The sequence below is a fragment of the Topomyia yanbarensis genome, chromosome 2 (genome assembly GCF_030247195.1).
Source record: "Topomyia yanbarensis strain Yona2022 chromosome 2, ASM3024719v1, whole genome shotgun sequence".
NCBI classification, from domain to species: domain Eukaryota; kingdom Metazoa; phylum Arthropoda; class Insecta; order Diptera; family Culicidae; genus Topomyia; species Topomyia yanbarensis.
In genome coordinates this window covers 230,983,157-231,000,322 of record NC_080671.1, presented here as the reverse complement: position 1 = coordinate 231,000,322, position 17,166 = coordinate 230,983,157, and the positions used below count along the sequence as shown (strand labels likewise).

Genomic DNA, 17,166 nt, shown 5'->3' with positions numbered 1-17,166 from the left:
TGTCCTTATGCATATAAAAAATTGGCATAGTCCAAAAATTTTCCCATTTGGGAATTTGCATACTCAAGGAAGTAAAACCGAAGCAGGTCGCTCCCGGTCTCAGTAACCTGAGCTCAGAAAAGGAGTTTCCAGCACTTCCAGGAACATCAAAAACCCCAAGTGTTCCCATATCTCAGCCAGAGAAAGAAAACAGCGCTGGCTTAATAAATTTCTCTGACAGTGTGGACCGGATTCTTACAGCTTTAAATATTTTTTAAATATTCCTTAAAAGTATCTTGATAAGCTTTCTCCCCGCAGTAAAAACATTCTTGATGCAGATCACTGCGCAATGGCCCCTCCTTTCAGCGATTGTATCCTTCGATGGCTAATCATCGAACGAGGTCACGGATTTAATCACTGTTCTACAGTGGAATTGCAGAAGCATTATCCCGAAAATCGATTCGTTTAAAAACTTACTAAATAATTTGAAATGCGATGCATTTGCCCTATGCGAGACATCGCTCACTTCAGAAATAACCCTACACTTCCACGATTTTAATATTATTCGCTTGGATCGAGAAGACTCTTACGGAGGAGTACTTTTGGGGATCAAAAAGTGCTATTCTTTCAATCGGATCGACCTCCCCTCGACACCAGGCATTGAAGTTGTCGCTTGCCAAACCAGAATTAAAGGCAAAGACCTTTGCATTGCTTCCACCTACATCCCCCCTAAAGCCTCAGTTAGCCACCGACGGCTTTGCGATATTGCGTAACTCCTCCCCGCACCGAGGCTAGTTTTAGGTGACTTCAACTCCCACGGCACGGCATGGGGTTGCCTTCATGACGATAATCGATCTACCCTACTCCATGAGCTTTGCGACAACTTCAATATGACTATTTTAAATGCGGGTGTAATGACACGGATTTCTGCCCTCCAGCGCGCCCGAGCGCCTTAGACCTGTCCCTCTGCTCGACATCGCTGCGGTTAGATTGCATGTAGAAGGTAGTCTCTGATCCCCACGGCAGCGACCTTCTGCCAATCGTAATTAATATTGCTAACGGTTCAGGGCCACCGAATACAATCAATGTTTCGTATGACCTCACACGATATATTGATTGGAAGAGCTACGCGTCCGCGATATTCGAAAAAGTAGAATCGACACAAGAGCTTCCTCCGGAGGAAGAGTACGGGTTTCTGGCTGGCTTGATTCTCGATACCGCGATTCAAGCTCAGACTAAACGCGTACCAGACGCGAACTCACGCGGGCGTCCTCCCAATCCATGGTGGGACAAAGAGTGCTCAGACGTGTACGCGGAGAAGGCCGCTGCGTATAAAACCTTCCGGGACGACGGGCTGCCAGCTAGCTACCGACAGTACGCGATGGCGGAAACGCGCATGAAGAGTTTGATGAAAGCCAAGAAACGTAGCTACTGGCGCCGGTTCGTCGACGGACTAACGAGAGAAACATCGATGAGCACGGCCCGGCGTTTAGGAAACCGAAACAGTACTAATGAGAGCGTGGAATATTCAAACCGTTGGATATTCAATTTTGCCAAGAAGGTTTGTCCGGATTCCGCCCCGGCACAGAAGATCTACCGCGTCGCGTCCCCTCAAGATAACGCGAACGAAACACAGTTCGGTCTGGTTCGACTCTAAAGGAACCTGGGGATGTCACATTAGGTATCTGAAACAGAAGTGCCAACAAAGGATCAACTTTCTCCGTACAATAACCGGAACATGGTGGGGTGCCCACCCAGGAGACCTGATCAGGCTGTACCAAACAACGATATTGTCGGTGATGGAGTACGGGAGTTTCTGTTTCCGTTCCGCTGCAAACATACATTTCATCAAGCTAGAGCGAATCCAATATTGTTGTTTGCGTATTGCTTTGGGTTGCATGCACCCGTTCATAATTGCAAATTTCGAAAGGCTTGTCGAGCTCAATTCTCAAACCCGATTTATGTCCTTGTACTTCGATTACATGGCTCAAAATATCAATTCTTCATATTATCCCAACCGTGTCAATCTCTTTCATGCTTCTGATTCAACTGTATTCTTCGACACATCCTTGAAAGACGAGATTCGTGGAATCCCGGATCACATACGTCCGCAAGTGATCCCAAGCATCTTTCATAGTAAATTTCGAGAAGTCGACTGCAACAAGATGTTTTACACCAACGGATCAAACCTCGACGGCTCCACTGGCTTCGGTATATTCAATCAAAACCTCACCGCCTCATTCAAACTCAATGATCCTGCTTCAGTTTACGTCGCAGGACTCACTGCTATTCAGTTTACCCTTGGGATCATTGATACTTTGCCCACCGATCATTACTATATTGTCTCGGATAGCCTCAGCTCAATAGAGGCTCTCCGTTCAATGAAACCTAGAAAGCACATTCCATATTTTCTGGGGAAAATCTGGGAGCGCCTGCGTGCTTTGTCTGTAAGATCGTACAAGATTACCTTAGTTTGGGTTCCCTCGCATTGCTCCATTCCAGATAATGAAGAAACGGACTCTTCAGTTAACGCGGGCGCTTTACAAGGAGATATATAAGAAAGACCAATTAGCTTCAGCGAATTTTTCAGTATTACTCATCAGAGAACCCTCGAAAGTTGGTAAACTTCATGGAGCAATGGTGAACTGGGAAGGTGGCTACATTCGATAATCCCTAAGGTTTCAACGAAACCTTGGTTCAAGGGGATAGATGTGGGTCGAGATTTTATTCGCGTGATGTCTTGGCTCATGTCCAATTACTACACGCTGGACGCTCATCTCCGGCGTATTGGGCTCGTGGATATCGGTATCTGTGCTTGTGGCAACGGTTATCACGAGATCGATCATATTGTCTGGGCATGCGCCGAGTACTGTTCTGCCAGATCTCAACTATTCGATTCCCTTCGGGCCCGAGGAAGATAACCCAATATCCCGGTTCGAGATGTACTAGCAAGCCGCGATCCCCTCTACATGTCCCTTATATACACGAGACAAAACATCTGTCGAATGTCCCAACAACACGAGACCTACAGTACAACATCACACGCGCAACGCGGTATGTTGCCGATCCGCATCTGAGCAGTACTACAAAATCGTCTGGAGGAACTCCTGCCGGCTCGAGGAAGACCGCCCGGCGTCCCAATGCATGATGCAGCCGTCCGAATCTGTAATCCTGGTCGTTGATTCAAGATGCCGGAAACTGAAAGTTTATATCCCCCCCCCCCCCTCTGTCAGCCTTGTCCACCTTCTCTCCCATGTCTCTGATACACAGATGTAGGAATTCACCCCCCCCCCTGAATATCTTCCCAAAATTTAGGCACCCCCTATCTTCTAGTTTTAGTTGATCAATATTTAATGTCGTTAAGAAATGCCCAACAGTACCGATAGTAATAGCCCTAATTAATCCCCCCCCCCCAATCTTAATCAAATTGAACCACTCCTAGTTAATAAGCTTGTAAAATATTGTGATGTTAGTTGATATTTAATTGCTCCAACAATCTCCCTTCTAAAAATCATAAAGTGCATTGCTATACAAAAAACACACAAAATGACCCCCCTAATCTTACGAATATTATATTATCCTCTCTTATATATGTATAAGTTAGCTGTAAAATTCCTTTAGTTTCATTATATAAAAACAAAATTATATTAAATGTCCTAGTTTTAAGCAATTCAAAATGTAAAACAAAAAAAAATGGCACCTTTAAGTTAACGCAAACGTGCCTTATCAAATAAACGAATTGAATAAAAACAAAACCAGAGTTTTTTGAGCGATTTTGTGGAGGGGCTAAGACATGGTTATTAAATTATTATTATTAAATTTAAAGGTTCAAGTAAATTTTATTAATAACTTGGCTTGAAAGAAATGGATTGCGTTAAAATCGTTGTCAATATGATAGCTTCGTTCATCAGTACAGTATCAAAATTCGCACAAAAAGCGGATGTTACAGGCAAGCCAATAACAAAATTTTAAAAGCATTTATAGTATTTAAAGAAGTGCACGATAAACCTACATGATGATTGAAACAGTTTATTTGTGCTCTACGAGTTTGGCTAGCGTATCATCTACTGCCTCCACAAACATTCAAACTTTTCACTGTAAACCCAAAAAGATTCAGTAAGATTTTCCATTGCACCTGAGCTAAGAAATATACTAGCTTCCCACAGAAATAGTCCATATGCACCTCAGAGAGACAGGAAGCGCCCTACGAGTTAGGATATCTACTACTATATACTATCCATTACCAGCTCATGAGCTCAAATACGCATACCTACGCCCCAGAGAGATACAGCATATGCGCCCCAGAAAATCTGAAAGCACCCGGCAAGTTAGGATAGACTATCCCCATACCGCCTCGTGAGCTTAAACAATCATACTAGAGCCCCAGAGAAATACACTGCACACCAGAGAGTCTGGAAGCGCCCTATGAGTTTAGATAGATTAGCTCCTCGCCCCAGTTGAACATTTGATGTATTTACGCTCCCTATGAAATAAGAATTTTTGAGGCCGTTTAATCCCCTATTGCGCTCTGCGGCCTATGTGAATATCATACTAACGCCTCAGCGAGTCTGAGAGCGCCCGGTGAGTTTCGAAAGTTTATTGCCTACATTCCTAATTCAGATTCTTTTCTTAGATCAGTTTAATCTCCTATTTTCCCCTGCGAAATCTCATACAAGCGCCCTGGCAAGTCTGAGAGTGCCATGCGAGCTATGGGTATATCATACTGGCTCTCCAGCAAGTGTGGAAGCGCTCTGCAAGATATGGGAATATCATACTAGCATCCCAGAGAATCGAAGAGCGCCCTGCGAGATATTTGAATATCACACTAGCGCCCCATAGAGTCTCGGAGCGCCGTTCGAACTACGAGAATATCGAACTAGCGCCTAGAAAGCATTAAGAGAGCCATGCGACCTATGCGAATATCAAACTGGTGCCCGAGAGAATCTGAGAGCGCCATGCGAGCGATGTGAATATCATACTAGCGCCCCATAGATTCATTTTAGCGCCCTGGGGAGCTGTGAGCTATGAGAAGCACCCCAGCGAATGCGGAAGCGCTCTCCGAGCCATGGGAATATCACACTAGCGCTCCAGAGAATCTTAGAGCACCCTGTGCACTATGAGAATATCAGACTAGCGCCCTAGCGAGTTTGAGAGTACCATGCGAACTATGTGAATATCGTAAAAGCGCTCTAGAGAATTTAAGAGCGCCCTGCAATCTATGAGAATATTAGATCAGCACCCCAGAGAATTTGTAAGCGTTTTGCAAACTAAGAGAATATCAGACTAGTAACATAGAAAGTTTGAGAGCGCCTTACGAACTATGGGAATATCATGCTGGAGCTCGAGAGAATGTAAGAGCGCCTTGCGAGCTATGTGAATATCATACTAGCGTCCCATGGAGTCGTACTAGCGCCCTAGAAAGCTTGAAAGTGTCCTGCGAGCTATGAGAATATCATACTAGCGCTCCAGAGAATCTGAGAGCGCCCTACGAACGATGAGAATATCAGACTAGCGTCCTAGAGAGTTTCAGAGTGCCCTGCGAGCTATGGGAATATCATGTTGGTGCTCGAGAGAGTCTGAGAGCTCCCAGCGAGCCATGTGAATATCATTATAGCGCCCCACAGGGTCATACTAGAGCTCTAGAGAGCTTGAGAGTGCTCTGCGAGCTATGAGAAGCACCCCAGCGAGTGTGGAAGCGCTTTTCGAGCTATCATACTAGCGCCCCAGAGAGCACACTACGAACTATGAGAATATCAGACTAACGCTATAGTGAGTTTGAGAGTGTCCTGCGAGCTATTTGAATGTCATACTGGCGCCCTAGAGAATCCGAGACCGCCCTGAAAACTGGTGCCCTAGAGAATCCGTGAGCGCCCTGTGAAGAGAGAATCTGAGTGCGCCTTGCGAACTAATAGAATATCAGACTAACACCCTAGAGAGCTAGGGAGCGCCCGACGAGCTAAAGAAACATCATACTGGCTTCAGAAAAAATCTGAGAGCGCCCTGCAAAAGATGAGAATATCAGGCTACCCTAGAGAAATTGAGAGCACCGTTCGAGATATGAAAATATCATGCTGGTGCCCGAGAGAATCTGAAAGCTCCTCGCGAGCTTTGTGAATATCATACTAGTGCCCCATAGTCATACTAGCGCCCTAGAGAGCTTGAGATCGCCCTGCGAGCTATGAGAATATTATACTAGCGCCCTAGCGGGAAGCGCTCTCCGTGCTATGGGAATATCACTAGCGGCCTAGGGAGTCTGAAAACGCCCTTCGAACAATGAGAATATCAGACTAGCTACTAGTGAGTTCAAGAGTACCCTGCGAGCTATGGGAGTAGCCTGATATGCTGACTGCGAACTATGTGAATATCATTCTAGTGCCCCATAGAACCATCCTAGCGCCCTTCGAGCTATAAGAATACCATACTAGCGCCCTAGCGAGTGTGGAAGCGCTGTCTGAGCTATGGGAATTTCATACTGTCGCCCTAGAGAGTCTTAAAGCACCCAGCGAACAATGAGAATATCAGACTAGCGCCCTAAAGAGTTTGAGATTACCCTGCGATCTATAGGAACAAAAAGTAGAGTAGCTAAAGAGAATCTGAGAGCGCCCTGCCAGCAAAGTGAATATCATACTAGCTCCTCATAGAGCCATACTAGCACCATAGAGAGCTGGAGAGCGCCCTGCGAGCTATGAGACTATCAAACCCTAGTGAGTGAGTTTGAAAGTGCTCTGCGAGCTATGGAAATATCGTAATGGCGCACGAGAGAATCTGAATGTGCCCTGCAAACTATTGAAAAATTATGCTAGCGCTCAAGAGAATTTGAAAGCGTCCTACAAACTAAGAGAATATCAGATTAGCGCCCTAGAAAGTTTGAGAGCGCCATGCGAGCTATGGGAATATCATACTGGCACCCCGGAGAATCCGACAGCGCGCTGCGAACTATAAGAATATTAGACTAACACCCCAAAGAATGTGTGAGCGTCCTGCGAACTATGAGAATATCAGACTACCGCCCTAAAGAGTTTGGGAGCGCCTTGCGAGCTATAGAACTATCATACTCGCGCTCGAGATAATCTGAGAGCGTCCTGCGAGCTACGGGAATACCATACTAGCTCCTCATACAGTGCCCTGCAAACTATGGCAATATTATGCTAGCGCTACAGATAATTCGTGAGCGCCCTGCAAATTAAGCGGATATCGGACTAGCGCCCTAGAGTGTTTGAGAGCGTCCTGCAAGCTATGGGAACAAAATACTGTCGCCAGAGAGAATCTGAGAGCGCCCTGCGAACGATGAGAATATCAGACTACCGCCCTAGAGTGTTTGGGAGCGCCTTGCGAGCTATTAGAATATCATATTGGCGCCAGAGAGAATCTGAGAGTGCTCTTCGAACGATGAGAATATCAAAATACCCTAGAGTTTAAAAGCGCCCTGCGAGGAATATCATACTGGCGCTCGAGAGATTCGGAGAGCGCCCTGCGAGCTTTGTGAATATCATACTAGCGCCCCATAGTGTCATATTAGCACCCTAGAGAGATTGAGAACTCCCTGCGAGCTATGATACTATATATCATACTGGGGCCCTAACGAGTATGGAAGCACTCTCGGAGATATTGGAATATGATACTGGCACCCCAGAGAGTTTGAGAGTGCTCTACGAACTATGGGAATGTCAGATTAATGCCCTGGGGAGTTGGGGTGCGCCCTGCGAACTATGGGAATATTATACTGGCGCCAGAGAGAATCTGAATTTGAGAGCACCCAGCGTGCTGTGGGAATGTTATACTGGGGCTCGAGAGAATCTGAGAGCGCCCTGCGAGCTATGCGAATATCATAATAACACCCCAGCAAGTGTGGAAGCGCTCTCCGAGCTCTGTAGATGTGGATCATAATACCACCCCATAAGGGCTTAGAGGGCCCTGAGAGCTTTGAAAATATCAAACTAGTGCCCCTGCAAGTCTGAGAGCACTCTGCGAGCTACCGTAATATCATACTAGCGCCCTGCGAGTTTTGTAAATATCATATTAGCGCCCCAGAGAGTGTGAAAGCGCTCTGCGAGCGATTGGAACATCCGACTATCGTCCGAAAGAATAGCGATAGCGCCCTGCGAGCTATAAAAGTATCAAACTAGCATAAAAGCACCCTTAAATATCTGAGAGTATCCTGTGAGCTACACGGAAAACCGATTCATCACAATTTCAACTAAAAAAATAGTTGAGTTTTTGGTTTCGTCTAGTTAATATTTGGGCGAACTAAATTTTTGTTGAAAACAATAATCCAACGTTGTTGGTTTGATGCTGTCAGTTTCAGTCTGGACACGAACGTTTCATCCTAGCACAAAACTTAAAAAGCTAAAGCACAAAACTTGAAAAGCTACATGAGCTAAAGCTTGAAACGCTTGTCTCAGCTTGTAACGCTTGTTTTAGTCCAGACACAATTGCATATGCCGTTACACTACCTTTTCAGCCAAGACACAAACGACTAGAATTCAACTAATCTCAATGTTGAATTAAACTGCTTCATCGTAAAATACAACATAGGATATTTCAAACGTTTTGTTTCACCGACCGACGGATGAAAGGTATGGAATTAAATTGTTGAAAAATTCCGTATGTCAGTAATTCACACGTAAATATAATACAGAGTTATGTTTCTCATAATGTTATCTTTTTATAAACTGCAATCTTAAATGAGACGAAATAGCCAAAGGTATTTAAGGATTGTTGGAAATTGATTGATTTGAATTTTAGAATAAAGGTATATTTTTTCTATTTAGTCACAAACACTATCCAGCACTACAAAAAAACTTCATACTTATTCCACATCTAGTTTGGAATCTCAAACGATGAAAAATAATTATCATATTGCATATTATATTGGTTAATAATTGAAATGTTATTAGATAATCGACTAAATCTGAAATAGAATGATTTTGACAATTTTCGACAATACTTTCAATTTTCAGTGCACATGTATTGAAAAAAATGTCAATAAAAATCATCCCTTTATTGAAATGTTTTTAAAGAAAAACTAGGTAAAACCAAAATGAGGTCAGTTGAATTTCTGTTTTTTTGTGTACTGGTTCAGGTAGTTGCGTCCAGGATAAAACAAGCTTTCCAAGCTGAGACAACTACCTACGTGCTTAACCGTTATGCCCAGCGTGTATGAACATAGTTGCTGTCGCTACCTTGATGTATTTCAGTAAGGTGTGCATCTTAGCTACTTGCTGTCATTTCGTATGATGTGCGTCTTGAATCAAAATCAATAATAATTTTCAATAACTATTATTTGAGAATCTCTCAAAATTAAGAGAAAATTTAGTTACGTTATTCATTTTTCTGTTGAAATCAACTAATTAGGAAAACAAAAATTTGTTTTGTTATTTTCTTCATCGAATGGCTTTCAGTGTATGAGCATATCATAAAAATGCCCCATGTGAATTATGAAAATATCATACCCGCCATGTGAATTATAAAAAATATTATACTAGCGCGCCAGGGAATTTGAGAATATCTTTCGAGTTTGGATCGCAAAATTTCAATTACCTGGATGTTTCTTACGAGCATGGAGATCATTAAATTGCTTTTCAGAATGATAAGGACAATGGATTTTTTTGGTTAAAATTTTTTTTTCGGTTCCAGGTCGCTGACTAACCGTGACTAACCGCAACTACAGCACCACTTTAAAGTATGCGGATTACCTTAAGCGTCAAATAGAGAAGTAAGTTGAATTTCACGGAAAAATGGTTTCTGAATTATTGACTTCTAAAAAGTTCTATTTCATGAAACTATTATTGAAATTTTAATCTGTTTAAAGAAAATTGTTCGTTATTGAGCGTAGAATAATAAAACTAGAAATATTTTCACTCATATTTGACTACTACATTTTTTGAACTAATAGAAGTTTTGATTGTTTCTGTGTTGTAACGTCACGAAAAATATATATTTATTCAGTTTATCAAAAATTAAAATTTTGTTCAAATTTTTATTCCGTCTTCTCTTTGTATTCAAAAATACTTTTTCAAAAAGCCCCCAACTTCTTTTATTGGATGTGCTTAAATGATTTTTCAGATATAGTGTTAAAGCTTACTTCGAATGGTTTATTAAAACGCTTTCAAGTTGTTTCATAATGTTTATACTAGCGTGATATTTATAAATTCAGAATGTACACCTACAAATGCTTAAGGGGTTTTATATAGTATCAACACACGCGACGTTACAACGATTTGACCTTCATTCTATAAATCTGTTATAGCTTTTTCAAATGAAATCTTTCATCAAACCTAATTATAGATTCAGAAAATAAACAAATTTTTATATCAGATTCGATCTACAAAACTCGAATGCACTGGGCGATGTATTTTAATAAACGATTGTACATCACATTATATTTCATTAACCGTCCGGCACTCGCGCGAATGGCTCCCCGAATGAGCAACCGCTGGTGCTGGAAGAAGGTTTCGCTAGAGTTTCGGAAGGTGTTGCACAAAAGACAACGGCGCGAGAGCCGGAGGGTTTAAGTTCAGCTCCGCTGTATTCTCATCGACGCTGGCTGGTCATATGATACGTTTCGATGCAATCGCGCTAACAGCAACGTACTCCAGGACATGCGTTGGAAGGTTGAGGGAATTTCCGAGTTTTGTACTTGGGATAATATTTAGGCATGAATATTAATTCGTTCCCTGAATACTTCTTTCCTCCCGACAATCAACCATTTCACACTTCGCTATCTTCGACGAGCCGCCTGTTATAAGGTTGTCCGCGACCACAGTTGTAGTCGCACGTTGAAGCAGCTACATCATCGAATTGCCTGTGGTATTAAATCCGTTATGGACAATTATCTATTCGAATTTATGGGAGATTGCAACGCAATAGTTGGGGCTACAGAGACCTTTCTGGTTGACCACACTAAATCGTCTCAATTGCTTAGAGTCGGATAAAAAGGCTTTGGCTGTGGCGATTCGTCAAATCGTTGTAACGTCACGAAAGAAGGTGTCTTATCTCAAATTGAAATATGTTGGTTTTTTACCAATATAAAAGATAATGCCGAAATACAAATACATAACATAAATCCAATTGTATTAAGACGTACTAAACAGCAGTTTTCCACCATTCTCTCTCTTATTGCAGTTGCCTCCAATGAACTTGAGCAATATATGAAAAAAGATTTCATCATTTCGCTTCGACATATACGGTAAGTTATAATAAATTTTATAAATTCACTTGCTTTACTTTACTACCTGCGATTGAATTCAGTTATTATTTTCTGGTATGTTAAACGTAAGTCACAGCTGAAATTTCTAAGCCAACATTTATCTTTGTGACGATGGCTGAAGGGACTTACAGAGCAGTTTTATTTAAATTTTGTAACTGGCCGTATTGATGTTATCTGGTTTTGATGAAAATTTCAGCGTTTACTTGTACATATGTGGCATAAGGTCAATTTATAATTTGGGGGGAAGTGGGGTAAAACGGGCATTGGTCCGAAGAAATAGATCAAAATTTTAAAGTCTTTCTAACTCTGGTTCAACTCGATTACATCTAATCTCATTTAGTTTTTCGGAAAGGGTTTTGGAAGGGTTCGAAAATAGGATATATCTTTTCGATTTATAATCGATGCATTAAAAAGCATTCAATTTTACTTTCAAAAATGACAATTTTAAAAACCTTATGGCCGGTTCCGACAGAATAAGTAACTAAGTCACTTTACGCTCGTCCGGACATGCTGCAGACTCAGGTGATTCACATTTAAAAATGCCAAAATATCCCGACTCCTGCGGTAGAAGACAAAGGTTTAAGTCGTCTGCAATCTCTAAGATTGCTTATATGACCCTATTCCACGCTTTTCTAAACTTTCTTCCTTAAACTCCTTGCTTTTCCTTGAGTACTACGACTTGTAATATTGAAAAATATTTCACACCTTCCAGTACCTTTTTAATTAAATATCGTTACAACATAAAAAAACCTTATAGTTCTTTGCAACAACCTGATTGTGAGTAGGTTGGTATCCTTAATGTACGGCGAAGATTGGTTCATGTTGTGGGGAACGGTTTGACTTAGCATACATTCACATTAATAAATAAATCTAATCAATCGTGAATGTTACATAGGTTATATCAAAATTGGTGTTATCACTTCTTATTCGAAAAAGTTGTTGATCATGCACAATCCCATAAATCTCTCAATAACTACCTTAGAATAAGCGACGTCCTCTTTATTTGACACTCAATATATCTACACTGGTCAAGTTACGGTTGAGATATTGAACAATTCAAAAAATGTAGCAAAGTTTCATGGTTTGAAAGCATTTACTAAAAATGCTATATCTCAGCCCCTCGACCGAATTTTCACAACATTAGTTCACGAAAATTTTTGCAATGAACAGTACTTTCCAAAACATGCCTTTGGTTTATTGAAAAATTTTTATTGACATTCGTTTTGTGTGGATTTTCTTCAAAATTAACCAAAAAAAATATTTTTTTCGCCATGATTAAGAGGTTCTATAATTAATATAAGGACTTTTTACATTTCTTACGAAAGAAATGTATAGGATTCGCTCAAACTTTGTAACCATATCATGTTTTTCTCGTCGCTCAGCGGACGGTATGGTGTCGCGCGACAATCATGGTGTTGCATCGTAATCGAATGGATTATTTGCCACTAAGCGCGACTCTCTCTTTCGCCCAAACAGTCAAAACGGACAATACTCTTTTTTTGTGATAGCACGCCCCACCAAATGGTGGTATCGGATGACATGGAAATGCTATCTCAAGTCTCTTGCAAACTTAACTTCAATTGGAGCAGTTCGAAGATTAGCGAGTAAAAATTATAATATCCCTCAAAAGCCATCACCACATGTGCGAGTAAAATAAATTAGGAATTTCAAGTGAGTTTATCGGTGTAAAATACCTGATCGAAACTAATTATAAATTATAAATTTACAAGAACGCTCCCGTGCAGTAATAAAGTTCGTTGCAAGAAAAAAAAGATCTGTAGGCATTGTAAAGTTGAAGCAGGTAGGTCGCTTTAAAGTGACGCCATAGAGCCATGTATAGTGAACCACACGTGTGTTCGTTTGAAGGAGAAAAACCTTCAAACGAAGGTTTTTTTTGTTGCAGATTATAAAGGCTGGGTGTAAATCAAACTGATATGCGGGGTTTGATCATATCAATCCAGAAAAGTTAATCAATTTCCGCGTGGCGTGAAGTGGCATCATTGTGGCAGTCCGTAGGGGAACCAAGCCAACTTCCCTGAGCAATTGGACGCGATCTCTACGTCTCGAGCACACCAGTTTTGATCGGTGCTAAATTGCGTGCACATACCGGTCAACCATCGTGGACCACTGCTAAGACCTCCGACGTAAACGATCGTTTTCGTGCATGCTGTAGTCCGTAGGGGCACCCTCGTTACCTGCCCTGAGCAATGGGAAGCAACCGTTAACGTTCGCAAGGTCACCTTTGTGAATCGGCCGTGCTCACCGGCGAGATCGGTCCGTAGGGGCCCACACTATCAGCCCTGAGACAAAGGACGATCATAGGGCGGTTGTTTTTCAGCATTCTCCCACGTGTTTTGGAACCGCGTGGATCACCCAGAAGCGAAGCTCACACCCTGATCACCGTTCAGTGCCTGATTATTCTAAAGCTGTAATTCCAGTATAACTGTGAACCGGAATAGCCCGGTCAGATCATTACGTCCGCCGGCCGTTTGCCTGCATGTCGATGACACCTCAGCGACGATCCAGATCACCGCTCGCCAACTCGTTCGCACGAACCACGGAGCTCGCAATAATATGTGGAAGCGAGAGTATCGACAGGTCAGATCTTTAAATTCCTTCTGCAACAATATATTTGACAATTACCACGCACAAAATAAAGCAAAAATGTTTGATGAAAGTCAGTGAGTTTTATGACCAGATAGGATGAAGTGAAGTTTGTACGGAATCCCTTGAGTTTCGGTCCGTCGGTTTAGTTTTCAGTTTTTTTTGGATGTCGTTTTCTTTAGCAGTATCGTTCGGTTGGGTTTGAGCCAACGAGAGTGTTTTGAGTCCGCAAAACCCGCCCTGAAAGGCTAGCCGGTAAAACAGAACATGCATCTTCGCATTAATTCGTGCGAGCGTATTAATGGCGCTTAAGTGAAGCTTGTCAGCATACAGGCTGGGATTGGCAAGCCCGTGATTACGTTGCCATTTTGGTTTTCGTGTGTTCCGTATCGTCTGCGACGACAGTCACGCGGTTGCGAAGGGTCTCGTTACATTATTGGCGCCCAACGTGGGGCCCACTTTTCGTTCGCTCGAACTTCCCTGAAATAGAAATTTGTATATAGATTCTTCTAGAGTAATTTTGTTAATTGTTGAACTAGCATTATTTTTCATTTTTTTAGCGTTTAGTTTTTGCTATTAGGTTTTCATTAATTAAAATATTACAACAATGTACGATTATCTAGCAGACGACCTTGAAGAGGATGAGGTCGATTACGAGTTACTTTTACGCGGAGTATACCCCTCCGACTCTTTAACTCAGAAAATGCGCACATTGCGGAACTTCTTGAATGATGATCGGAAAACTAATAGAATATACAGCTCAACAATTTCGCTGGAGTCCCAAATTATTGTAATTAAATCAAAAATACGATCTATTGAAAGTTTACTCCAGACAAAAATAACATCAAGAACAAGATCAAGATTACTAAGTTTAAAAAACCGAATTTTAGGAGCGCAAACAAATAATAGTGCATTGAAAACCCCATTAATAAATAAAATTGCGACAATGATGAACACATACTTCAGTGAGCAGCTAGAGACAATTCTCCGTACAGATCCTACTATACATGGTCGCACTAGCTTAAATCCCAGTGCACAGAGTTTCGAACCTTTGCAAGTAGATTTGTCTAGACCAAGGTTGTTAATCGATAATTAATCGTCATCGTCGATAACGTTAACCACCCGTCAACGTCATCGGAAACTCCGTTAACGATAATTTATCGTCGGATTCATCGTCATCGTCGATAATTCATCGGTGGTTATCGCCATACATTTTGCGTTACTTTCCCGTTTATTGGAGTTGAAGTTGATGCGGTTAACTTTCAATTGTTTTGAAATAAATAACTATTGGAGGACATGTTGTTGGCAGTTGAAAATCAATAGTTTTGGACATTTTCTATGCACAGTGGGGTTCGACGATGTGTCAAAATGGTATTTTTGTCAATTTTTCGGGAGAGTTTTATATTTAAAGGAAAGTTATTGGCAGTTGACGATCAATAGTTTTGGTCATTTTCAATACACAGGGGGTTCGACGATGTGTCAAAATGGATTTTTAAACTTTTGGGGAAAGTTTATTATATTGAAGAAGTTATTGGTAAGTGAAGATCAATAGTTTTGGGCATTTTCAATGTACCGTCGGTGCGTCAAAATAGAAATTTCAACTTTTCGCGAACTTTTTATATTGAAGGGCAGGTTGTTGGCGGTTGAAAATCGATAGTTTTGAACATTTTCAATTCACAGGAGGATCCACCAGTGCACAGTGTTTCCAAAGTGGCAAAAAGGTGAAAGAAATTCTTTGAACCACGAAAAACATTTTTTAGATATAGTGTCTTCAGCAAAGTTTATTTATATTTTTTTGCATTTAAAAAGTATTAGTTGGGTGATTAATCCCTCGAAAGCTGAGCAGCAAGTTTTTGTTTGGTCATTTATGAAAATAAAAAAAACTTTCTTTGGCAAAGTTGATGAGAATATCTTAAGTATTAACTTCGCTGAAGAGACTATGTGTCTATCTGTCGATTTTAAATTACATTTGAGGAGATTTCTTTGATATACCCCTGAAAATTGCTTTTAAAAAATACTTTTCCTGGTAATTTTGTAGAATTTTCAAAATGTTCCAAGATTTTGTTCAGCATAAGAAAATACAGAATTTTTGTAATGTAAGTTTATTTGTATCTCTTACAACTTAGAAGTTATCGAATGTTTTAGTGCCCAAAGAGAAATATTTTGGTATAAAAGCCGCAAATTTCCGCAGACGAATACCAATACGAATCTGTAAAACAAACACTATCAAAATCGTTTGGTGGGCTCTAGCCTACGCACGTTTAGCATATTTTTCTTATCTTAGAAATGTAAAATATACAAAAATAATAATACTGTACTGTAAGACCTCCTTAAGGAAAACATTTACTAAATGATCAGAACGGGTTGAGAGGCTTTGTCGAGGGACTAAAGAAGAATATTTTAACCGCTCCGATTTATTAAAAAGAAAGAAAAAATATGTTAGTCCAGGTGTTTGCGTTTCGACTTCGTCTCTTCAGAACCAGAAAAAATATGTGCCGATTTTGCCAATATCATCGATTTATCAGCCTAAAATTCGCCAAGGGGCTGATAAAAACGGGTCTTCACTGTATTCAAAAAACGACTAAAACTCTATTATGAGGCCGTTCATAAATTACACTACATATTTAAGGGTAAAAGAAGGAAGAATGAAGCATCTTGTTACATAGTGTAGAGAAGAAAGAGGGGGCTAAAAGCTTCCTAACTAGAAAAGGTAATCAACCATTGGAAATATGTATGTATATTCTCTTTTTTAAAATCCGAAATCTTCTAGTTTAAATTAAAATTATAATAAAATCTGTTAATCACCACACCACTAAAATGTGTAGTGTAATTTGTGAATGGCCTAATAATAGTGGTTTAGAAGTTTTTTTCAATACACTACAATTTTGTGTGCTATAAATTACTAATTACACAATAGCTCAAAATTTGTTTTTTTTTTTCATGGTCAAAACAATTTTGATCACCTTTTTGCCGCTTGGAAACACTGTGCACCTGGGACTCTTCTGTACACAAACTTACTCAAAAAGTTGAAAAATTCAATTTTGACACATCGTCGGACCCTTCTGCGCATTGAAATGTCCAAAATTATTGATTTTCAATTGCCAACAACTTTCCCTTCAATATAATACACTTTCGTTTAAATAATTTCATTTTAACACATCGTTGGACCCCGCTGTGCATAGAAAATGTCCAAAACTATTGATTTTCACCTGCCAACAACATGTCCTTCAATAGGTATTTATTTCTAAACAATTGAAAGTTAACCGGATCAACTTCAACTCCAATAAATGGGAAAGAAACGCAAAATGTATCGCGATAACCGATGAACCGACGATGACGATGAAAACGACGATACAATTATCGACGATGACGAT

General features: G+C 40.7%; 1 protein-coding gene across 1 annotated transcript in view; it reads left to right on the top strand.

Moving 5' to 3' along the window:
* Nucleotides 1–17,166, top strand: part of LOC131682957 (cartilage oligomeric matrix protein) — a 1,738,261-nt gene that overhangs the window by 321,953 nt on the left and 1,399,142 nt on the right. Inside the window, exon 3 of the mRNA XM_058964790.1 lies at nucleotides 11,104–11,167. Within this exon, the coding sequence (XP_058820773.1) occupies nucleotides 11,104–11,167 (64 nt within the window). The remainder of the gene's footprint in view (nucleotides 1–11,103; nucleotides 11,168–17,166) is intronic.